The sequence below is a fragment of the Schistocerca piceifrons genome, chromosome 4, assembly GCF_021461385.2.
Source record: "Schistocerca piceifrons isolate TAMUIC-IGC-003096 chromosome 4, iqSchPice1.1, whole genome shotgun sequence".
NCBI classification, from domain to species: domain Eukaryota; kingdom Metazoa; phylum Arthropoda; class Insecta; order Orthoptera; family Acrididae; genus Schistocerca; species Schistocerca piceifrons.
The window spans coordinates 615,299,672-615,324,630 of record NC_060141.1 but is presented as its reverse complement, the minus strand read 5'-3'; the positions used below and the strand labels follow the sequence as shown (position 1 = coordinate 615,324,630).

The window sequence follows — 24,959 nt, the reverse complement described above, 5'->3', positions numbered from 1 at the left end:
ACATCTGTTTGAAAATTTAAACTAAGTAATTACAAGAATCACACTTTCCTACTGGCATGCAGCTTAGCAAAAGTGACGACTGTATTGCAAAAATTCACCTGATTCATCAATACATCTTGCATTTGCCATTGGAAGATCTCCACTGGGGAATTTTGCATTATTCAGAAAAGTGTAAACTGAATCTTAATCACAAGTCTGAAGTTGAACAGTATTAGTGTATCCAAACCAAAGCTAATTCCACTCTGAAATCACTCACCATTACAAAGAAAAAATTCAAAGGTTTTCTTTGGGTTTAAAATGAAAAAGCTTTCAGTGATGTGCAGGCCATTTAAATTGGGAATGATATTGTTGAGAAAGAGGGAATCAGTGGTGACATCATACATGTGGGTTTGAAATGGTATGTGTGATGACTGCACATAGATAAATGATGGTTTAGAGAATCTGGTTGTAGATGTTGATCAATTAAGACAAATCAGCCATACATTCAGCAACTGGTTTGAAGCCAGCAGTTTTAGTGTGGCTATAATGGGCAGGTGTGTGCATCTTTGGAAGATGGTAGGATAATGTAGAATCTTACTATGCAATTTCAACTGTGCAAAAACGGTTTACTACTCCTGTTGGTGTACCTTTCCACATTCCAGGTTGTAGTTTAGAGGGGAGATATTGCCCAATATGAAGTAGTTAAGTTGTAAAAGCCTTAAAGACACCTGGCATCTGTTGGACCGTGCTGACTGGAGATACAAAGTTCCCCAAGTGTCTTTAAGGGTAGTTCCTATCGGAGATGTATCAAGTTGAAGTTAGCACAAAACAGTCACAGTGTTGTTAAATTTGAAGTCAAATATCGGGGATCTTCTTCATTGAGATGAAAAAGTGATAATTTGCATTCAGATTGTGAGAAAAAAATGAATTCTTAACAAGAAAATTTTTTCATTTAAGTCTCTCTTAGGGCTAAAATGAATTATGCCCCTAGTACGAATAATTAAACAGGATTGATTGCCTGCGAAGATAGTTTATGACACTGTATCATTGCTGATAGTTCTGGTTTTGGATAACCTCAGGTTGGACAAACTGTGTTAGTGTCAGGAGAGATTCAATGAGCTGGAGTGATTTTTCAGGAATGGATTATGGTTTGTTGTTTGTACTGACAGAACTGGAAAGGAACTTGTAGGAAAACACTAATCTTAAACAAACCAAGATAGTGATGTAATAAGGATTATGTTCATCTGATACGCAGCAGATTTCAGCAGGCAATGGGTGCATTGCTATTGTACCTACTTGACAGGACCATGTGAAGTACAATGTGTGTCAGCTTTCCAATGTTAATGTGTGCAGCATATATCTTACTTCATCTTCAGGATTTGGACAGATTCACAGTAGCTCCTAAAAGCTTTAGGCACTATCCAAGACATTGACATTAATAAATGACTCTTATTATTTCCCTTAAACTGTATAGTGAAGTTTTCAATCTTCTTTTGAAGAAGTCAAAGCACATAGGAAAGTGCATGAATTTACATTGATCAACATTTGATACCTACTGCCTAATAATTATTATTTATTAAATGAATGAATGGTTTGTTGGAATATCTTAAATCTGGGCAACTGTTACCTTGTTGGTCACCTGTTATGCTATATCAACATTTCTTCTACCTAAACAACCTAAAATTTCCTTCCTGCTCACATTGATCAGTTTTACATTCATTTTTAAATGATTCATCACTGAGGCGAAACTCAAAAACAGATCCGCTTCGCACCTTTGGGAACCATTACAAAGACCTTTTACTACAACATTTTCTTGGGTCACTTGAAGAATGCTTTTCTGGTTGAGAACTAGGGGTCCTTCCAAAGTAATGAAGACTTTTCAATCATGTAGAATCATAGAAAACATCCCCACCAACAAACAATTCCATGTTTTTAGTCAAAGCATTGTTCATTATGTGTCTGCTGAGGCAAGCTACTAATATTGCATTGTGCTTTTGTCACAGCACTTATGGGATGGGAATCCTGGTCAGTTTGGTCTTTGTGTGATGATGCTGGAGAGCAGCACAGACGCAGAAAATGTCAGACAACGAACCCTGGACCTCAGCTGTGCCAGGGCCATGATCAGGAGACAAGAATGTGTGTTCAGACAACTGAAAATGGTAATTTAATCACACACTTAAAGTCCTGCAACTTGAATTCAAGAACATGTTTATTAATAATCTTTTGTTTTCTTTGTAGATCTCAACCCACTTGGTGTTCAGAGCAGCCTTGACCTCAAGAAAGCTGAATCTCTGTCTGTTGGAGTTATTCTAGGTTCTTGTGTAGCTGCCTTCATACTGGGTGTAATTCTGGCTGCTGCAGTTAGCTATTATTACCAGAAGAGGCGAAGACCGCGGATACCTGGCAGCCCACATTACATTTCATCGAAGCAAAATCCTTATGTTACAGTGCCACTAAAGGAAACAAGCAGCCATTCAAAGCGGGCACCTTCAAATAGTAGCAATGGCTCCACCAGCAGTCCTCATAGGAGTGCAAGTAACCCTAGTGGAGGTATCTCACTGGGTACACCAAAGCTGTTCTCAAAACCAGCAGTTGAGTATGAAACTGCAACTATAAAAAGGAACAGTCACAGCCTAGCAAATGGGCAAATACGAGCTGATCTGGATCAGCAGGACAAATTCTTCTGACTAAATGCAAAGTGAATCATTTCTCTGATGCGATAACAGAGAAATTGTTTGGGATGAAGTGAATTTCTGTTTCAGTGTGCAAGCAACATAATTTAACAGTTTTTCACGTGTGTGTGTGTGTGTGTGTGTGTGTGTGTGTGTGTGTGTGTGTGTGTGTGTGTGTGTGTGTGGGTGGGTGGGTGGGTGGGTGGGTGGGTTTGCGCGCATGTGCACGCACTAGTGCATGCCCACTTCCGTTTTTCATACAGTGACTTGAATGATATGGAGGATTAAGTAGATGAACATTTCATCTCGATTGTGACAACTACCCCCTCAAGATTTCAGTGCATCTGACACACTGCTGGTGCTAATAAATGACTTGTAAAGTTGTTGACTGCTGATGAAATGTCTGTTTTTCAGTATTTCAAAAAAGAAACAATGGTTCCTTCAAATGTATGTACATAAAATGAATGACTTGGGCGGACACTTGTTATAAGTGATATCAAACTGTTCTATAACAATGTTATGGATGGTGAAAGAATTTACAAGTCCCACAAAGAGATTATCTGGTGATATCTTAAGTGTAGACTGCATATGGAAGTCTTATCTTCATACTTTGTGCCAATGAACTGTTTCTTGTTATAAGTGTGTATATATGTACATATCTTCATTTGATGAATTGACAAATTCTGAACAGAATGTTATAAATATTTGTATATTTTGTGTAAATAGTATTAAGAGTTTTATTATTTTCATAAGACTTTACACATATCAGTAAATTTCCAGACTTTTTTTTATGAAAGACATTATACAGCAACAAAATTAATATGGCTCCACTGTTACTGTTAATCTGCTGTGTTGCTGTCTTCTTGTGCATTCCTGCGACAGAAAAAGACAATTATCTTTAGAAATTTATTGTTCGTTTGATCCCAAATGTTAAACATTTTTCTGTGATATTCATAGCATTCTATATATTTGTCACATATAGCTATTTATATTCTCAAGCAGTTGCAGGAATTTTTTAAACAAGGCTACAAACTATTATAGATACTTTTACAGCACAATGTACAAGGTCTAAACCCTTCTCTATATTCCTTACAATATTTCAACATCACAGAGAATTTTAAATCTAACATTCCCTGCAGACACTAGCAAAAAAAAAAAAAAAAAAAAATTTACAGATGTAATGCAATAGGATATTCTACTGAAATATATTTTCCATAGTAGCTCAATATGCAAAAATTACATACGTAAACATGAAATAAAGTCACACCACTCATCACAGTAATCTACATCCACAATGATTCATGAAAATTATTATCATGAGGTGACAGTGAGAATTTGTATCAGTCCAGGAGGCACATTTGGAGAACCAAATGATTAAGGAAGCTAATAATAAAAGCAGGAAATCAAGGTTGGAGTCACAGTCATGATATAAATTTTCATGTGTCTCTCTAGATTTATGAGCAGCAGTTATTGTCTGTTGTTTTATCGTCTCCGCCATCAGTGTTACAGAAGGATAGAGATGAACACAGCTGTTACTGACGTATAATATTGTGAGAGCTGGCAATAGATCTTCATCTGTGTCATACTAAAAACTCCAAAAGTCAGCCTGGTATTTCAACAGCTATGTTCAGTATATTACACAACTATGTGTTTCATCTTTGTTTAATACTGTATGTATCTCTATTACTAAACTTGCTATCATTCCCAGTTATTTGGAAACATTTTTCTCAAAAGTAACAAGGAATTGAGAAGCCGTCGAAAACCAAATAGTGTAGAGTGGTGATTTTTCATAATAATGAGAGAAAAAAAGATAAATAATAAACAAATAATAAACAATTGTGACACATACTCTAAATTTGTTTTTTGCAAGTTGTAAAGAAAATGATTTGTAATTGTGATGGTATATAATAGTTCTGAACCTCATTAGCGTTTCTGTCCACAAAGACAAAAAATACAGCTTAAGCTGAAAAACAGGATTTCTTGAACCAATTTTGTCTTTTGGATTTGACTGTTCTGCTCTTTTATTCTTTACAAAGTATTACTGCAAACTGTCATTATATTCTGGTTTTTGGATTTGATATGAATTCTCTACAATACATTAATGGATAAGAAGTTTACTAAATAATTTGACACAAGTTCATAACAGACAATATCATAGCAATAATTCAAGACAGAGAAAACAATTTGAATGTCAGGTCATTATTTCCAGATTATGCAGTTTATACGTAAAATGTATTCTGACGATCACAGCATAAATTTCTCTAACAACTATTTTATACAAGAATTTTTATATGTTTGTCAAATAGTGTGGTACAGAATTGATCTGTATATCATTCTTACTTTTTAACTATGGTTATGTCTAACTGCAGGGTCCAGTATCTTTTAAGCTAAAAGAGGCAACATCAGATGTACATAGTTGTATTAATAATCTATGTGACTCATATTGAGTCTGAAAAATGAACTTATTTTTAAATATTTTATTAATAAAGAATTATAAAATATAACAGTTTTAGTTTCTTTGGCTCACAAACTCCTTGCCCTTAAACTATCATGCTAGGATTTTCAGGAGAATACCAACTATGACCTACTATTTACAGGTAGCTACAGTCTTGAAATTTTCCACACAAGTCAATAACTTTATTACAACAAAATGAAATAGACTTAAAATAAAGATCATAGTAAGGAATCATGAGAAATCCTTTTATTTCTTTTGGAGGATGTAAACTTGAATTTCTACTCTGAATGCTTATTTTAAAATGTTTTGAGATACATGGAGAATGTAACATAAAAGTTTATATTGTATGACAATGTTACACTTATTACCTGACTAACAAATGAAGTTTCCTCTTACCTGTTCACATCAGACACAAAATGACAATCAGATGCAGTCAGTGTCAATGAAACCGACATCACAGTTGTGAGCCATAGAGGTCTATTTGACTAATTATGAAATCCATATCATGGTGTGTGGGTGGGGGATGACATGTAGTGATAAGACGAAAGAAATTCCGAAATTTCTTTTGTTTTAATGGCTGGTAATTAATCATCACAGTGCCTGATGTAACAAGAGATTCTTTCAGTCTTGGTGCCACCTGTAAAGAAAAATTAACTGCAAATCAGCAAATTAGTAAGTGTGTCCATATTTACAAACACATCCAAATAACATGAACATCTGGCCAGGAGCCTATAATTTTCATTAGTGATTCAAACACTGCATTTTCCTCTGGGATGTGCAAAACTGCTAGCACGAAAAACAATGACAAACAGTTTCTGTATGTTAAACAAACTACCAACAATCTTCTATAATATACTGTTTAATTAAGGACATATGTTAGTTTCATTTTCTATTCAAAAGTTTTATCCATTACACAGGAAAGCATTAACTCCTGTTTATTACCATTACACACTTCACATACACGAAGTGAACCACCTATCTTTTTCACGTTGATTAACTTTTGAGTCACTGAAGATATTTACAGGATCTTTTTCTTTAATCATATAGGCACCGATTTTGTTTTCTTTTTTAAATGGAAAGATGGCAATGTATTGAATGAGAATAGCAGATGGAGTAAATATACGTGGTATACATGAAAATGTGTGCTTCCGTAGCAACCGTTTCAATGGCACACCATCTGCAAGTTTACAACACTTTCAGTGGAGACTAACACGTGGTGTAACAATCATGTATTGCTTGCCTTGGCAGTACTAGTTTACAACCATTCAAATACTCACAACAACAACAACATAAAGATCGCCTAATTCAATGTCTTTTCACTCTGCAATATCTTGTCAGACCTATTCAAGAATTACTTCATTGAACTGTCTCATACAGATTTGTTATTCTGTACAAAAAACACAATGGTGCTATTAAAATAATCTTGGTGATTAATGGTGTTCAAAAAATTCAGTATTCTGTGTTTCATAAGACCTGGTTATTACTTATGTAAGTGAAAAGAAGTCATAAAGATCCCTAACAAGTCAAAAGTTATTTGCAGTGAAAAAGTTAGCCATTAAACAAAAGAAACCAGTCTGTCTTGTACCAGTGCAGATGCAACTTGACTTTATTAGGAATTCATCCTTAGTAATGGCAGCTATGATTTTTAATTCCCAAGTTCGGACAATTTATAAGTGAGAGGCTACTAAGCGACACTGTACATTAAGTACACAGACTGGACAAAAATATGGAAACACTGCATGCTTGAACGTAACTGCAGATGCTATCCATGCCTGCAAGTGGTGCTGTTGTACTAGATGACCAACAGCATCTTCAAAAAGTCCTCAATATGTTGCAAGTATCAGTTGTAGTAAGAACTGAGTTCTGTGCAGTTGTGAGTGCTTATGTTGGAGCTGGGTGAATTCTGATGTGGACAAACTGTTGGTGCCCGTATGATGGGTGCTTGCATAACAAAGGTAGCTGAAGTGTCTGGTTTTTCAAGAGCAACCACATCAAAGATTTATTTCACTTACAGGAAAAGTGGAAAAACACCATCTGTAAATAACAATGCAGATGAAAGAGTGCATTGAGTGATCATGACAGATGGTTAATGAAGAGGATTGTAACAAAAAAGACGAGAGCTGCAAAAGTCACAGTAGAACTGAATGACACACTTGTGAATCATGTTAGCATCAAACCTACACACAGAGAGCTGGATAAACTGGGAATTGCAGGGCAAGGTGGAATTCCAAAACTACTCTTCAGTGACGCAAATGTGTGTTACAGGAAAACAAAGTACCAAAGCCATAAAACCTGGTACTACGTAGCAATGGAAGAATGCTGTTTGGCCAGAAGAGTCTTGTTTCACACTGTTTCCAACTTCTGACCAAGTTTACATCTGGTGTACACCATTCCCAGTGTATGATGCAGAATGCTTGTTGCCAAGTGTAAAATATGGTGGGGGCTCTGTGATGATTTGGACAGCCATAGAATGGTATTCCATGCATCCCATGGTTACTCTGCATGGTAGAATTACTGCCAAGGATTATGTGACTTCACTAAACTCTCGGTAATACGGCCTAAGTAGTCTGGCCTCTCAGTAATCTGGCATACTTCCTGCTTATAGTTGTTCCATCTGAAATGATGCTTACAATAATGAAATTTTATCTGCTGCAATGTTGTTAGTTAATTATAGTGCTCAACATTCCTGTACTGCTTGAAATTGTGGCTTTCCTTATGGATGATTATCATGGCTTCTAAAGGGAAACATGTTATGCTAGACCTCAAGCAGAAACTCAAAATTAGATATAAACTGAACTGAGGCTCTTTGCAGAAAATCATTGTTGCTGGCAACAGTGTTGGATGAGCAACTATTTATGAGCAAACTTCAGCAGAAAAGAGGTAATCATAAGCTCACAGGAAAATTATGATGAAACTGATGAAGAAGGGGACATGAGGATATCTCAAACTGCTAGTGCTGAAGCTGGAGATGTCTTCCTTGAGTACATTATGCAACAATCACAAACATGGCAGGACCTATGAAATGCTTGTAAAGCCGTTGTGTGATAAAGCATACTATCATTGCGTATCATCATTGTGACAACTAAAACTTTGGGACATGTTTCATAGTGAATGTTGAGTGATACTAATATGTATGTATACACTCAAGGATTAAATTTTCTGTAAAAATGAGTGCATCTTTTGATTTGATGAAGTGTGTTTATACTAAATTTTAGACACACTCAAGAATCCAGCACTTCTGCTAATTCGACCCATATGTGCAAGGAATGGCCAGTTTAGCAAGAGTCTAGTGTATTTTGGATGATCAAGTCTGTCCCATGGTACAATATTTGTTCCCAAATGGTGATGCTGCGTTCCAAGGCAACAGAGACCCTTCTCATATAGGTCACATTGCCCAGGGCCAGTTTTATGACCAAAAGAATGATTTGTCACATCTCCACTGGCCACCAGAGTCAAAAGGTCTCAATTTTACTGAACCTTTACGATCTACTTTAAAGAAAAGGGCGTGTGATCACTATGTACCAGCATCATCATTACCTGAACTTGCCACTCTTTTGCAGGAAGAAAGGTACAATATTCCCTTGAAAAATGTACATGACCTCTGCTTACCCATTATGAGATGATCGGAAGCTGTTTTGAATGTCAATGGTTTCCCTGCTTCATATTCGGCATGGTAAATGGTAATATGTTTTGTTTTTGGTATTTCCATGTTTGTCTTTTCCCCCCCCCCCCCCTGCCCCCCTCCCCCCCCATGTGAAGGCTTGATTTACTCAAATTGTTAGTACCAAGAATATAAAAAATATTTGGACAACTTCTAGTAAGGTATCATTTTAATTTGTTTTGGAATCTTTGTACATTTCCCTAATGTTTGCAGTCAATTAAAAAATAGCTCATGTACCATAATATAGAACCCTGCAATGACATAAAATTAAGAATACAGCAATGAAGTAGAAATTGGTTTTCTTTCTTGTCCTTTAATTTCTCATATTAAAATTTTGATTTTTATGATAACAACTGTTATGACTGTCATTCATAACTGTCATGACGAAGTAAATTCATGAAACATAAACATAATGATCATGGAAAGTACCTATGTGTGCTGTTAAAATATCATATTTATGTACCAATAAACTTTAAATATTCAGCATTCTGCACCTGTGTTGTAGTTCTGTGCAATGCACATCCCCTTGGTGATTTCCAGTTCTGATGAATAAAATAGCCAGTAAAATTTTAACAAATACACTGTGCAGCACTATTAAAGGGTTACTTTTTAGAAACCCCATAACTGTCTTTCATTGTGATGCATTAGTTTCAAATCTGAGTCAAAGTTGTCCACAATCTTCCTCTGTAGTGGTACAAAAGCATGTTATCCTACAAAATCACTGTTGGGCTTGGCAACACTTCAAACAGCAAGAGCTCAAAAATGCGTGTGAGATGTAATGTGGGTTAGTTATATTACATTGTGCCATATTCCCTCTTAACCAGATTTCACCATTTCTTTTGACACCTCTGGGATGAAGATCAGAACTGCAATGCCCGTCATTTAAGTCACAGAGTTTTCTTACAGCTGGCTGAGGAAACAATTTCAGACAGACCACCACTCAATATTGAGATGAAATGGCATCGGGGATGCCATAAAGTCCGCAATGAAAACACTCCTTCACTGGGGCATTGATTCTCACATATTTCACTGTCTGACAGTTTGCAGTGGTATGAGCAACAGGACATTATTCTTGACTACCTTAGACATTTCTGATATCCTCCATATGATTCACCCCTTCTCTAAGGACGTTGTGGGCCTTCAACCTCACTGAAAGTGATCGAACCCACTGAACTGCAGTGTGATTGCAATTTTGTTCTGGTGTACATGGTGGAACCAGTTGGGACCATTCAAAACAATCCAACAAAACTTGAACATGATACGAAGCAGCAAAGGGTATTTATGTTTTTCTTATAACTCCTGTTTTACGCCCTCTTGTGGCATGACCAAAGTGAAGAAGGAGGGGATGGCATTGACACATGTGTGAAAAAATGGCAAAGGGCCCTTCTGAGAGCCCCAGACCAGCAACACCCTTGGTGCCACCCACACACCTTTGTTGAGCACTTTAAAAATTTACCTATACAGGGACAGCCAGTCGCTGATCACAAGGTAATGGCGTGACAGGCTTCCCTTTCGACACTCCTTAGATTCTGCATGCAGCCACCTGGTGCTAGGTGAGCGGCATAGTGCCACTCAATTCGGGGGTGTTCAAATTTTTGCTTGTCACGCTGGTGCCTAGTAAACAGTGTCTGGCTGTCTCTGTATGGGTAAATTTTTAAAGCGCTCAGTAAAGGTGCATGGGTGGCACTAAACTGAAATGCCCCAGAGAGACCCTTTGCAGTGTCATTCATACTATTTGCACATGCATCAGTGTCATAATCAACCCCGCTTTGGTCATGTCAGAGGAGGGTGTGAAACAGGAGGACTGAAAAAGCATAAATACCTGTTGTTGCTTCAGGTCACATTCAAATTTTGTCTAATGGTTTTGAATAGTCCGTAATGGTTCCACCCTGTACACCAGAACAAAAACTGCAATCACACTCTAGTTGAATGAGTGCAGTCACATTAAGTGGGGTTGTAGGCCCACGATGTCCTTACAGGAGGGTTCAATTGTCCATTGGGTGTCAGCAGAGTCAAAGGTTGTCAAGAATGCCATCATGTTGCTCATCACACTGCAGATTTTCGTTTTTGACTGCAAAATGTGTGGGTATCAATACCCCAAAGACACAGATTATTTCAATGACATCCTTTGTGGCACCCTGTGAGGTCTTTTCATGTTGATACTGAGTGTCAGTGTGCGTGAAATTTTTACCTCAGCCACCCACAAGAAAACGGCATGATTTCAATGCTGGGCATTCTGGTTCTGACCTCCATTACAAAAGTGTCAAAGGAAGAATTCAAATATGGCTAAGACGGAGAGTGACAACCTTCCCATCGTGTGACGCATCCACAGTGGCACTGGGCAGGGTTGTGTGAAATTTGGTGCCAAAGTACCATCATTAACCACATTACAGCTCACATTAACTTCTGAGGTGTGGCCTTTTTTCACATGTGTGAACACCTTGCTGTTTAAAGTGTTGCTGAGACCTCAAGCCATGCTTTTGCACCATTACAGGGGAATGTTGTAGGCACCTTTAAGCCAAATTTAAAACTTCTGTGTAGCAATGAGGGATTACTACAGGGTTTTGAGAAAGTGACCCTTTAACTGTGTTGTGTAGTGTAGATTGGTATGCCAAATAGAACTAACAGCGGATACTGAATATATACAAAGAAAGGACATACAAATGGTCACAGTTTTGTTTGTGGCAGACTCCTGAAGTTACATGCAAATTATTCATCAAAAACCTACATACAAAATTTCAAGAACCAATATTACATGAAGAATCTAAAGATATTCCTCAGCTCTCTACATATTGCTCCCATAAGTTCCATGAAGACAAAATTAGACTAATTACAGCACTTATGGAGGTATTTAAGCAATCATTCTTTCAATGCTCCACACACATTTGGAACTTGAAGAAACCATAAATGTGCTACCACACTATGTACCCTCTGCCATGGACTTCACAATGGTTTGTAGATTATGTATGTTGAAGTAGATCAGCAGATCTCATGCTTTACGTAAATTACTTATCAATTTTTCACACACTACAACGTTGAAGCTGTTTTATTTTGGTTTCATTGAAGGTTACTCTAAAAGAGAAGGCATACTGAAAAATTACTATATCTATAAAAGAAAATTTATCTCAAGGCTAACTTTAGTGGTGTTCCAGTTTTACTGGAAGACATTCATGGTTTACTTACTCACTGTATGTCAATGAAACACTTTCACCATTTACATAATTGGAGTTTTGCTCTATAATTGGAACATAATCATCTCAACTGTATGAAACAGAAATAAGAACAAAACAAAAGCTTTTAAAATTGTAACGTTTGCTTATGTCATGAGAATAGTAATCAATGGTTTGCAGTCAACATTGTAGTTGATCAGGCTTGTAACTGGGTCTTTAGTAAAGAATACTCATTTCATATATTTCCAAACAAGTAACCATCATGAAAGTAATTAAATACATTAAATGAGTATCCATGTGTTTCATTCCTTTGGTCCAACTGGATTACGAATTACAAATTGAAATCAAATAAAAATAATAATCTAATCAACTCCCCCCCCCCCCCCCCCCCCCTCTCCCTTGAACCATGACGTTTGACTTGATGGGATGGTCTGTGTAGATCAATGGTGAGATAGCCAAACTGTAGGTGCAATCAAGCAGGAAGAGTATTTGTGCAGAGACATATTGTTCCTGACAATGGGTAGCAGCCTTTTCATTAGTTGCAGGGGCAACAGTACGGATGACTGACTGACCAGGCCTTTTAACACTGGTCAATGTGGCCTTGTTATGCTGGTACTGCAGCACAACTGAAAGCAAGGGGAAACTAAACTTTTTTTTTATTCCCAAGCATTTGCAGCTCTTATGTATGCCTTAAAGAAGATGGCATTCTCCTGATTAATATACTCCTGAGGTAAAACCAACGTCTATTATGAACTCTGTGTGAAGACTGCTCATAAAAAATGAAATAAAAAACTGGTGTTTACAGGTTGGAACGTTGAATGTCAGAGCCCTTAAATGTGTAGGTGGAGAAATGGGTAGGTTGAGGTTAGATACAGTAAACTTAGTGTGTTGTCTGTAGAAACTGATTTTCTGGTCAGGGGATTAGAGGGTTACCAACACAAGATTAAATAAAGGCATACATAAGTAGGTCTAAAAATGAACAAGGAATTAGAAATGTATGTGAACTACTATGAACAGCATAGTGAGTGGATCCCACCCAACACAGACACTAATTCAGGGAACACCATAACAGTATAAGAGGCATGTCTACTAATTCCACAGTTTATGAAGAGATTGAGAAAAAATGTTTGATGAAATGAAAGATATTGTTCAGTACATAAAGAGGTATGAAAATTTAATTGTGATGGAGGACTGGAATTTTATAGTGTAAAAAGGAAGAGACGGTTAACTAGTACGAGAAAATGGACTGGGAAAAATGGACAGAAGGGAAGTCACCTGGTAGAATTTTGCACACATTCCTGATACATGATTTGAGAATTATGAAAGAAGGTTGTATATGTGGAAGACTCTAGGATACACTGGAAGGTTTCAAGAAGTTTATATCATGATGAGGCATGGATTTAGGAGCCAGGAGCAATTACAGACTCTGATTATAGTTTATTGGTTACAAAAAGCAGGTTAATGTTGAAGAGATTACAAAAGGTAGGAAATTAGTTTGGAACTCTACTCAAGATGGAAATATACTAGATCTAATGGCAACAAACAGACCTGACCTCATTGAGGATGAGTACACTGAAACTGGTATCAGCGATCATGCGGTGGTTGTGACAAAAATGATTACAAAAGTATAAACAGCAACTACAAGTAGAAAGATATATATATTCAGTAACCAAAATAAAAAAAGAGAAAGAGGGGAAAAAAAACAGTAGGGTTGCATGCCAATAAGAAGCTTGAAACATTCAGCACAGAACATGAGCATGTACAGTTACTAAGGCTCAGGTTTATAGTTATCCATGATCTTGATAGATATGTACCCAGCAGAACACTTCATAATGGGTGGGCCCTCTATAATATCCAGCCACTATAAAGAAACTTCTGAATAAACAGAAATTACTGCATAATAGGTGTAAAACAAAACATGACACAGCAGACAGAGATATGCTGAATGAAACACATTGAGCTCTCAAGAGAGCAATGCATGAAGCCTTCAATGAGTACTGTAGCAGAATACAATAAAAAGATCTTTCACAGAACCCAAAGAAACTGTGGTCATACGCAAAGGCGGTCAGTGGCACCAAAGTTAGTGTCCAGTCACTCATGAATGAGACAGGAACTAAAACTAAGGGTAGCAAAGCAAAAGCTGAAATGCCTAACTCTGGCTTGAAATGTTCCTTTACAAAAGAAAACCCAGATGTATTGCCCCAGTTTAATCTTCACACCAATGATAAAGTGAGTGAAATACGTATTAGTGTCAGTAGTGTTTAGAAACAGCTGAAGTCATTACTGCAGCACTCCAGAGCCCAATGGAACCCCTATCAGACTTGATACTGAATCTGAGGCTGAGTTAACCACTCCTTTAATTATAATGTACTGTAGATCCAGTGAACATAAAACCAACTCCAGTAGTCTGAAGAAAATACAGGCACACATTTTTACAAGAAGAGTAGTAGACGTGATCCACAAAACTACCATCCAATATCCTTGACAGTGATTTGTTGTAGAATCTTAGAACATACTCTGAACTCAAGCATACTGAGGTACCTCAAAGAGAATGACCTCCTCCAAGCCAACCAGAATGGATTCTGCAAAAATCAATCATGTGAAACCCAAGTCACACTTTTCTCACATGACATACTGGAAGTTATGGATCAAGGCAGTTAGGAAGATGCAGTATTTCTCGATTTCCAAAATGCATTTGACTCAGTACCACATGTACGATTATTGCTAGAAGTACAATCTTAGGGCATACCAAGCGACATTTGCAACTGAACTGAGAATTTTTTGGTAGGGAGGACACAGCTTGTTATCTTGGATGGAGAGTCATCATCAGATGTAGAAGTAACTTTGGGTGTGCTTCAGGGAAGTGTGAAATGGCCAACTCCTACAAACGCGTGGGTGTAACACTTTATAGGGATATGAAATGGAATGACCACAAAGGCTCAATTGCAGATAAAGCAGGTAGTAGACTTCGGTTTATTGGTAGAATACTGAGGAAATACAATCAGTCTACAATGAAGATTGCTCACAAGTCACTCAGGTGCCCCATTATAAAATTGAGACCAATAACAAATAAGACACATTAAGTTTCAGTCAGGCACACTGGAAAGACACTTACACATTATGTTTGGCCAACGCCGTCATCAGAAAAGGAAACACACACGCATTCATTCATTCAAGCAAGCACACATGACCGACATCTACAGCAGCTTGGACTGGACACAGCTGTCGCATAGAATGGAAGCAACAATCTGGTAGGGGTGGGGAAAGGGATGGGATAGCAGGATACAGGTAGGGAGAGAGAAGAATGCTGTGTGGCAAAGTGAGCAGACGCTAGACTCACCAGAGGCACAGTGTCAGGAGGCTGTGGAGCAGGGAACTGGGCAATGAGGGTGTGGGTGTGGGGTGGGCGGGAATGGGGAGCACAACAGGAGAGGGATGGGGAAAGGGAAAGATGGGCAGGTGCACTGGCAGAGGGCGGTACTCAGAGACAATGGGAGATGAAAATAGGGAGGAAATAATAGGACAGAGGGAATGGAAACTGTTGGGTGAAGGGTGTAGGTACAGTAGGTTACTGTAGGTTTAGGCTGGGATAATTTCAGGAGTGCAGAATTTGTTGTGTGGATAGTGGATAACTTCCACCTGCGTAGTTTGGAAGAGCTGGTGGTGGCCAGATGGCTTGCATAACAAAGTAGCTACTGAAATCGAGTATATTATGTTTAACTCCTTGTGCCACAGGGTAGTCTACCTCGCTCTTGGCCACAGTTTGGCAGTGGCTGTTCATCCTTGTGGATAGCTGGATGGTAGTCATGCCAATATAAAAAGCTGTGCAATGATTGCAGCAGAGTTGGTATATGACATGGCTGCTCTGATGGCGTAGGATAAGACTAGACAGGACTGGAACAGGAAGTGCTGGGCAGGTGGATTGGGCAGGTCTTGCACCTCAGTCTTGTGGCAAGGGGTTGGGATTGGGAGTGGCATACGGATAGACTAGGATGTTGAGGACATTAGGTGGCCAATGGAACACCACATTTTGAGGGGGTGGGAAGGATCTTGCGTAGGATGTCCCTCATTTCAGTGCATGATGAAAGATAATCAAAGGTGGTGATTAATGGGTTTAAAGTGAGTAGAGGTGTAGAGGGAGCCATCAGAGAGGAGGAGTTCAAGGAGTTCAACGTCCAGAAAGATATCATGCTGTGTTGAGGAGGACAGGTGAAATGGTTGGGAGAGAAGATGTTGAGGTTGTGATGAAATGAAGACAGGGTCTCTTGGCCCTGAGTCCAGGTCATGAAGATATCATCAATGAACCTTAACACAACTAGGGGGCTGCTATTTTGTGAGACTAGGTGGGTTTGGCAGTGGCTGTTCATCCTTGTGGATAGCTGGATGGTAGTCATACCAATATAAAAACCTGTGCAATGATTGCAGCAGAGTTGGTATATGACATGGCTGCTCTGATGGCGTAGGATAAGACTAGACAGGACTGGAACAGGAAGTGCTGGGCAGGTGGATTGGGCAGGTCTTGCACCTCAGTCTTGTGGCAAGGGGTTGGGATTGGGAGTGGCATACGGATAGACTAGGATGTTGAGGACATTAGGTGGCCAATGGAACACCACATTTTGAGGGGGTGGGAAGGATCTTGCGTAGGATGTCCCTCATTTCAGTGCATGATGAAAGATAATCAAAGGTGGTGATTAATGGGTTTAAAGTGAGCAGAGGTGTAGAGGGAGCCATCAGAGAGGAGGAGTTCAAGGAGTTCAACGTCCAGAAAGATATCATGCTGTGTTGAGGAGGACAGGTGAAATGGTTGGGAGAGAAGATGTTGAGGTTGTGATGAAATGAAGACAGGGTCTCTTGGCCCTGAGTCCAGGTCATGAAGATATCATCAATGAACCTTAACACAACTAGGGGGCTGCTATTTTGTGAGACTAGGTGGGTTTGGCAGTGGCTGTTCATCCTTGTGGATAGCTGGATGGTAGTCATACCAATATAAAAACCTGTGCAATGATTGCAGCAGAGTTGGTATATGACATGGCTGCTCTGATGGCGTAGGATAAGACTAGACAGGACTGGAACAGGAAGTGCTGGGCAGGTGGATTGGGCAGGTCTTGCACCTCAGTCTTGTGGCAAGGGGTTGGGATTGGGAGTGGCATACGGATAGACTAGGATGTTGAGACATTAGGTGGCCAATGGAACACCACATTTTGAGGGGGTGGGAAGGATCTTGCGTAGGATGTCCCTCATTTCAGTGCATGATGAAAGATAATCAAAGGTGGTGATTAATGGGTTTAAAGTGAGCAGAGGTGTAGAGGGAGCCATCAGAGAGGAGGAGTTCAAGGAGTTCAACGTCCAGAAAGATATCATGCTGTGTTGAGGAGGACAGGTGAAATGGTTGGGAGAGAAGATGTTGAGGTTGTGATGAAATGAAGACAGGGTCTCTTGGCCCTGAGTCCAGGTCATGAAGATATCATCAATGAACCTTAACACAACTAGGGGGCTGCTATTTTGTGAGACTAGGTGGGTTTGGCAGTGGCTGTTCATCCTTGTGGATAGCTGGATGGTAGTCATACCAATATAAAAACCTGTGCAATGATTGCAGCAGAGTTGGTATATGACATGGCTGCTCTGATGGCGTAGGATAAGACTAGACAGGACTGGAACAGGAAGTGCTGGGCAGGTGGATTGGGCAGGTCTTGCACCTCAGTCTTGTGGCAAGGGGTTGGGATTGGGAGTGGCATACGGATAGACTAGGATGTTGAGGACATTAGGTGGCCAATGGAACACCACATTTTGAGGGGGTGGGAAGGATCTTGCGTAGGATGTCCCTCATTTCAGTGCATGATGAAAGATAATCAAAGGTGGTGATTAATGGGTTTAAAGTGAGTAGAGGTGTAGAGGGAGCCATCAGAGAGGAGGAGTTCAAGGAGTTCAACGTCCAGAAAGATATCATGCTGTGTTGAGGAGGACAGGTGAAATGGTTGGGAGAGAAGATGTTGAGGTTGTGATGAAATGAAGACAGGGTCTCTTGGCCCTGAGTCCAGGTCATGAAGATATCATCAATGAACCTTAACACAACTAGGGGGCTGCTATTTTGTGAGACTAGGTGGGTTTGGCAGTGGCTGTTCATCCTTGTGGATAGCTGGATGGTAGTCATACCAATATAAAAACCTGTGCAATGATTGCAGCAGAGTTGGTATATGACATGGCTGCTCTGATGGCGTAGGATAAGACTAGACAGGACTGGAACAGGAAGTGCTGGGCAGGTGGATTGGACAGGTCTTGCACCTCAGTCTTCCACAGGATATGAGCCTTGTGGCAAGGGGTTGGGATTGTGAGCGGCATACGGATGGACTAGGATGTTGAGGACATTGGGTGGCTGATGGAACGCCACATTTTTAAGGGGTGGGAAGGATCTTGGGTAGGATGTCCCTCATCCAGGAGGTGCTGCGAATACATAGAAAGATAGATCCCTTATCATTTAGGTATAAAATAGCAGGTCAGCAACTGGAAGCAGTTAATTCCATAAATTATCTGGGAGTACGCATTAGGAGTGATTTAAAATGGAATGATCATATAAAGTTGATCATCGGTAATGCAGATGCCAGACTGAGATTCATTGGAAGAATCCTAAGGAAATGCAATCCGAAAACAAAGGAAGTAGGTTACAGTACACTTGTTCGCCCACTGCTTGAATACTGCTCAGCAGTGTGGGATCCGTACCAGATAGGGTTGATAGAGGAGATAGAGAAGAACCAACGGAGAGCAGCGCGCTTCGTTACACGATCATTTAGTAATCGCGAAAGTGTTACAGAGATGATAGATAAACTCCAGCGGAAGACTCTGCAGGAGAGACGCTCAGTAGCTCGGTATGGGCTTTTGTTAAAGTTTCGAGAACATACCTTCACCGAAGAGTCAAGCAGTATATTGCTCCCTCCTACGTATATCTCGCGAAGAGACCATGAGGATAAAATCAGAGAGATTAGAGCCCACACAGAAGCATACCGACAATCCTTCTTTCCACGAACAATACGAGACTGGAATAGAAGGGAGAACCGACAGAGGTACTCAGGGTACCTCCGCCACACATCGTCAGGTGGCTTGCAGAGTATGGATGTAGATGTAGATGTAGATTTCAGTGCATGATGAAAGATAATCAAAGCCCTGGTGAAGGATGTGGTTCAGTTGTTCCAGTCTGGTGTGGTACTGAATGACTAAGGGGGCACTCCTTCGTACCTGGTCCTCGGGGGGTGGGGGGTGAGGATGGGGGATGTGAGGGGAAATGGCATGGGAGATATGTCTGTGGACTAGGCCTGGGGTAGTGCATGCCTATGAAGGCATAGGTGAGACCCTCAGCATACTGAACAAGGGAGTTTTTGTCAGTGCAGGTACACCATCTCCAAGTGGCCTGGCTGTATGGGAGGCTTTTTGGTGTGGAAGGGATGACAGCTGCTGAAAATCAGGTACTGTTGGTGATTAATGGGTTTAAAGTGAGTAGAGGTGTAGAGGGAGCCATCAGAGAGGAGGAGTTCAAGGAGTTCAACGTCCGGAAAGGTATCATGCTGTGTTGAGGAGGACAGGTGAAACGGTTGGGAGAGAAGATGTTGAGGTTGTGATGAAATGGAGACAGGGTCTCTTGGCCCTGAGTCTAGGTCATGAAGATATCATCAATGAACCTTAACAAAACTAGGGGTCTGGCATTTTGTGAGACTAGGTAGGTCTCTTCTAGATGGCCCATAAACAGGTTGGCATAGGAGGGTGCCGTGCAGGGCCCTTAGCTGTGCTGCAGATTTGTTTATATACTGCTCCTTCAAAGGAGTAGTAGTTGTGAGTTAGGTTAAAGTTAGCCAAGTGTTTGAGAAATGAGGAAGTGGGTTTGGAGTCTGAAGGACATAGGGAAAGACAGTGTTCAATAGCAATAAGACCAAGGGCATGAGGGACGTTGGTGTATAGGGAGGTTGTGTCAACAGTGACAGTTAGGGATCCAGGAGGTAAAGGGACAGGATGGTGGAGAGTTGAAGAAGGAAGTGGTTGGTTTCTTCGATGTGGAAGGGTAGATTATGGGTAATTGGTTGGAGGTGTTGTTCCACGAGGGCTCAAATTCTTTCAGTGGAGTGCAATAATCTGCTACAAGGGGCATAAAAGATTTTTGGGTTCATGGATTTTGGGAAGCATATTGACGATGGGTGTACAGGGTGTCACAGGGGTGAGGAGGGAAATGGATTCAGGGTAGAGGTTCTGGGAAGGGCCTAAGATTTTAAGCAGGGATTGCAGGTTATGTTGGAGTTCTGGTATGTGATTACTCTGGTAGAGTTTATAGATGGAGGAATCAGATAATGGGCCACCAGGTAGTCACTGCAGTTCATAACAACAATGGTGGAACCTTTTTCTGCAGATAGGATATTGAAAATACACAGAAAAAGGCAGCATGAATGGTCACAGGTTTGTTTGTCTTGTGGGAGAGTGTCGCAGTGATGCTGCAGAAACTGAACTAGGAGCCTCTTGAAGATAAATGTAAACCATCCCAAGAAAGTCTACTTACGACATTTCAAAAACTGGCTTTAAATGATGACTCTGGGAAAACACTACAACCCCATATGTATCAGTCCCAAAGGAATCTTGATGATGAGATTAATTACAGCACACACAGAGGCATTTAAACAATCTTTCTTCCTGTACTCCAAAAGTGAATGTAATGGGAAGAAACCCTTATAACTTGCACAGTGGGATGTACCCTTTTCCATGCACTTCACAGCGGTTTGCAGAATATAGTTGTGGATGTAGATGTAGAAATGATATAAAATTGACCATCCTAACTATGTAGTATTCCAGTCCATCCCTACACCATTCCTACTTCCAATCCTGAGCCACATGAGTCATTTCCTGCAGACAGCTCATACTCATATACCTGCCCACTATATCCTATTACTGCAATCCAGACACAGCTATTAGTTGTCTGATCTTAGGGCCACATGTGAAAGCAGTCACATCATCTACCAGCTGTAACCATCCATAAACTTGTCAAACATGCTGCAGGCTACAACATCAGTGACATCAACATCCTTGCCACATGGATCCCCCTACCCACAATGCACCAGCTCCCACAAACTGCACAAGTGGGAACTATCCCTCCAGCACATTTTTCGTTCTCACAATCCTTATAACCAGAATCTATACTAATCAGCAAATTTTGTCTCTACCCCCTCCCCCCAAATCCTTTCCTCTCCTCTCTCTCATTTTATATTTAATTCCATTCTTGAAATTGTATTCTTCCTCTATTACCCCCTCTTCTTATCTGTCCACCTCTATGCCCACATTTTTGTGTGTGCCTCTGTACCATACAGATGTTTTCTGCTGGTAAGTGACTGACTATCCTTTTTGTTTGTTTGCTGTTTCCATTCTGGAATTTCCATTGTCATACTATTTTCTTCTGATTGGCATTCTTCCTTCCAGAAACATAGTCTTTTCCTAACTTATTTGTGGTTGCACATTTCAAGTGCCTGTTGTTGAGATAGTCAATTACACAAGTGACTGCCATACTGCCAAGCCATTCCCCCTCTACACCATGTTCCTTATTTTACACATTCATTCTTTCATTCATTGTGTCTTTTAGAGAACTTCAGGAAACATAACCTTATAACATTCAGGGATGTGGACTGAGTCAAGGCGTATGTTGAGAAAAAGACCTTTGTACTTATACTACAGAGTGTCCCACATAAGACCAGAATGCCCCACTTACCAGTTAATCAGTTCTAGTCCAACTGCTTGTGAAGTGGCAACATTGTCTCAAAAGTTGGTTACACTGCATTTTATTGGAAATTCGAGTGCAGCTGTGTGTCTGTGCATCAGTTGTGAAAAGCTCATATTGTTGAGTTGTTATATAAATGAGTCAGTTTGCATTAGAACAGCGAATTGGTATTGTGCAGTGTTCCAAAAAAGACAGGCTCCATTAAGGAATGTAAAGAAATGTTTTAAGCAAAATATCATGGTAGGAAACTCCGAATGAGCAATACTGTTCAAGATCTGCACACAAAATGGAGGGTTGTAGAATCTGTACACAATGTGCAGAGGAACTGGCAACCTTTAGTGATGACCTCTGAAACTATAGACTTAATTTTCATGGACTACAAGAAGTCCCTGCAAGCTGGTAATGAGGTTATCACAGCGGGTTGGTGTATCTCTTACATCATATTGTCTTGTACTAAAGGATATGAAATTAAAAGTGTGGTGCAAGAGTTGAAATTTGAGAATCAGAAAAAGAGAGTTCATTGTTGTAAATGGCTGTTAACTTCAATTACTAACCATTACTTGGGCCCCTTCCTTCACTTCATGTCATATGAGGCGCGGTTTCATTTGTCAGATTGTATACACTTCCATAATTGCATATACCAGTCACTGGACAACTCAATTATTCTACACGGAGAACCTCTCCACTCAGAGAAGATAGGTGTGCGTTTGGTGTGCACTGTTTGACATGGCCACTGTTGGCCCCATATTTTTCAATTACACCTTAAACAGTGTCGTATATCTAAAGATCTTTGACACTTTCTATGCACAGTTAACAGATGCAGAGAGACTGTATGCAGTATTCCAACAAGATAACAAGATGGAGCAGCAGCTCACATATCCAAGCAAAGTATGGCCCGCATCACCAACGTGTTCCCTGGAGACAGACCTGTCAGTAGAGATCTCTGGCCGCCAAGGTCCCCTGTCTAAACATCACGTGATTTTTATTTATGGGGGAACCTTAAAGGGCAAAGTGTACACTGACAATCCTCAACCCTCACATAACAGATGATCTTAAACAGTACATCACAAGAATAATTAAAAACATCACACCTGCAGAATTACACTGTGTTGCTGGTAACATGGTAACATCATCACACAAAGTCACCGATGCCTGAATGTCCATGGCCAACACTTTCAGCATCTCTTATAATAAACAGTAACTACATGTTTCCTAACATCACTATTATCTACACTTTTAAAGTCAGTTCATAGTTACTTGGATCCCGGGTGTGAGGCGTACTGGTTTTATTGGGCAGACCCTGTATTTTACAATGCACTATCACTGCACAGCTTGACACTATTTGTCCTTAGCCCAGCTACATTTCACTTAAAACATTAGAGTGAAAGCCTGGAAAAAAACTACTACTACTTCCTCAATTATCAAATAACTGATGTTTATCTTCTACTTTTACCTTAATATTTACTTTATTATACTGACATCTGTAACAACTGAGGTGTATTTATAATGCACTACTAGAGGCCCTGAAGCTTTATGATCAATACTGCTACTTGTCATACAGCTACATCCCTGCATGTAAATAACAGATAATGTCTACAAAGAGTGGCTAATGAAATAGGTTTTTAAATTTCCATTGGTTTGGTAGGTATTTCCAATTTCTTGCTTAATATTAATGCTGAACACCTTTCCCTCTTACATAATCCTTTATTTCTATGTGAAACACAAGCCCTGAAAGCTCGCAGTGTGTAGCCACACACAGAAGGCAGCTGTTAGTGCTGAAGCTAAGTGACTAAAAACAATAGCTGTCTATATGGTTGTCATAATAATGAGGTGTCTCCTTAAAGGAGTAAAAAAATTATGTTACATGGTACATTGTGGAGGGTGCTCACAGTACCTGCACCAAGCATAATTTAACTGTCAGGGTTCTTCTTTCTCCATACAGATTTTAGATAAGGAGGCAATATCTATTGACAACTATTTTTTTTTATAACTACCTCTCATCATGCCCCAAAATGAGAAACATCCTATCTGCTACCCTCCCCATCCATCCTACAGTGCTATTCTGTCACCCACTGAACTTATACAATATCCTCCCTCATCCGTACACAAACCCTCCTCCCAACTCCTTGCCCCAAGGCTCATATCCCTATAATAGACCAACATGCAAGGCCTCTCTCATACATCCTCCCACCACCAATTACTCCAGCCTTCACAAGCATCACTTGTCCCATCAAAGGCAGAGCAGTCTGTGAGACCTGTCAAGTGATCTACTAGCTAAACTACAAACTGTGACAACCAACCAGCTATCTGTCTTCATGACTGGCCACCAACAAACTGTGGCTTAGAAACATCTGGACCACTGAGTTGCTGAGCATGCTACTCATCATACTGTTCTTCACTTTAGTGACTGCTTCACAGCCTGTACCATCTGGATCCTTCCTGACAACACCAGCTTTTCTGAATTTTACAGGTGGAAACTCTCCCTGCAATTTATCCCACATTCCCATAACCGTCCTGATCTCAACCTTCATTAGTCATTGTCCTGCACCCACGTATCCCTTCTCTATTTCCACTTCAGAGCCTTCTATTCCTCACGCCCACCCACAGTCTTTCCACTTCTCTCCTTTTCTATCTCCCCCCCCACCCCCCCTCCCACACACCTGTACCCTGCTCTCTCTCCCTCCTCCCCACCCCAGCCTCCTCCTTACCACCACCACCTTCCTCCCACCATGAGCAGTTGCTTGTTTCGCAGTCTGGCCCTGGCAGCGAGGGACAGCACTCGTGTGTGTCAGCTGCATTTACATGAATATGTGTGTTTGTGTGTGTATGTTGCCTATTTCAGAAGAAGATCTTCTGGCTGAAAGCTAAGGTGTTTAGTAGTCTTTTTGTTTTGCTTGTCTGTAACTCAAAATCTCTGCTATATGATGAGTAGCAATCCATCTTTTTCATAATATTGTCATTATTGAATTCTGAACTTTCCATTGTTTGAAAATAGTGTTTGTTTCTTGTATTGCAATTGTTTGGCGTAAACTGATTTTTATTATCTACAATGAAAACCATTGCTGGGCAAATATACTAGAAAGTAACTACAAAGGATTCCAAGATCCTTGAAAAGTGCTCCACACATAATGTTCTTATGGCTCATTTCTGTTGAATAAATAATTTCTTTACTTTATGCACATTCTTCCAGAGGATAATTCTGGAAGGCAGTGGGGAGTGAAATGTGAAAAATAAACCAACACTTTTGTCTTTCATTAACACAGTCTACTAGGAAAACTTT

The 24,959-nt window shown here is 40.0% G+C and overlaps 2 protein-coding genes across 2 annotated transcripts in view; one reads left to right on the top strand and one right to left on the bottom strand.

Annotated features, from left to right (window-relative positions):
* The window catches only part of LOC124796313 (semaphorin-5A), a 666,040-nt gene extending 663,224 nt beyond the window's left edge, over positions 1-2,816 (top strand). The window contains exons 14-15 of the mRNA XM_047260440.1: positions 1,983-2,138; positions 2,218-2,816. Of these exons, the coding sequence (XP_047116396.1) occupies positions 1,983-2,138; positions 2,218-2,666 (605 nt within the window). The 3' untranslated portion in view covers positions 2,667-2,816. The remainder of the gene's footprint in view (positions 1-1,982; positions 2,139-2,217) is intronic.
* A 558-nt stretch (positions 2,817-3,374) lies between these two features.
* Positions 3,375-24,959, bottom strand: part of LOC124795429 (acidic amino acid decarboxylase GADL1) — a 169,923-nt gene continuing 148,338 nt past the window's right edge. Inside the window, exons 10-11 of the mRNA XM_047259455.1 lie at positions 5,503-5,743; positions 3,375-3,524 (exon numbers count right to left, since the gene is read on the bottom strand). Of these exons, the coding sequence (XP_047115411.1) occupies positions 5,561-5,743 (183 nt within the window). The 3' untranslated portion in view covers positions 3,375-3,524; positions 5,503-5,560. The remainder of the gene's footprint in view (positions 3,525-5,502; positions 5,744-24,959) is intronic.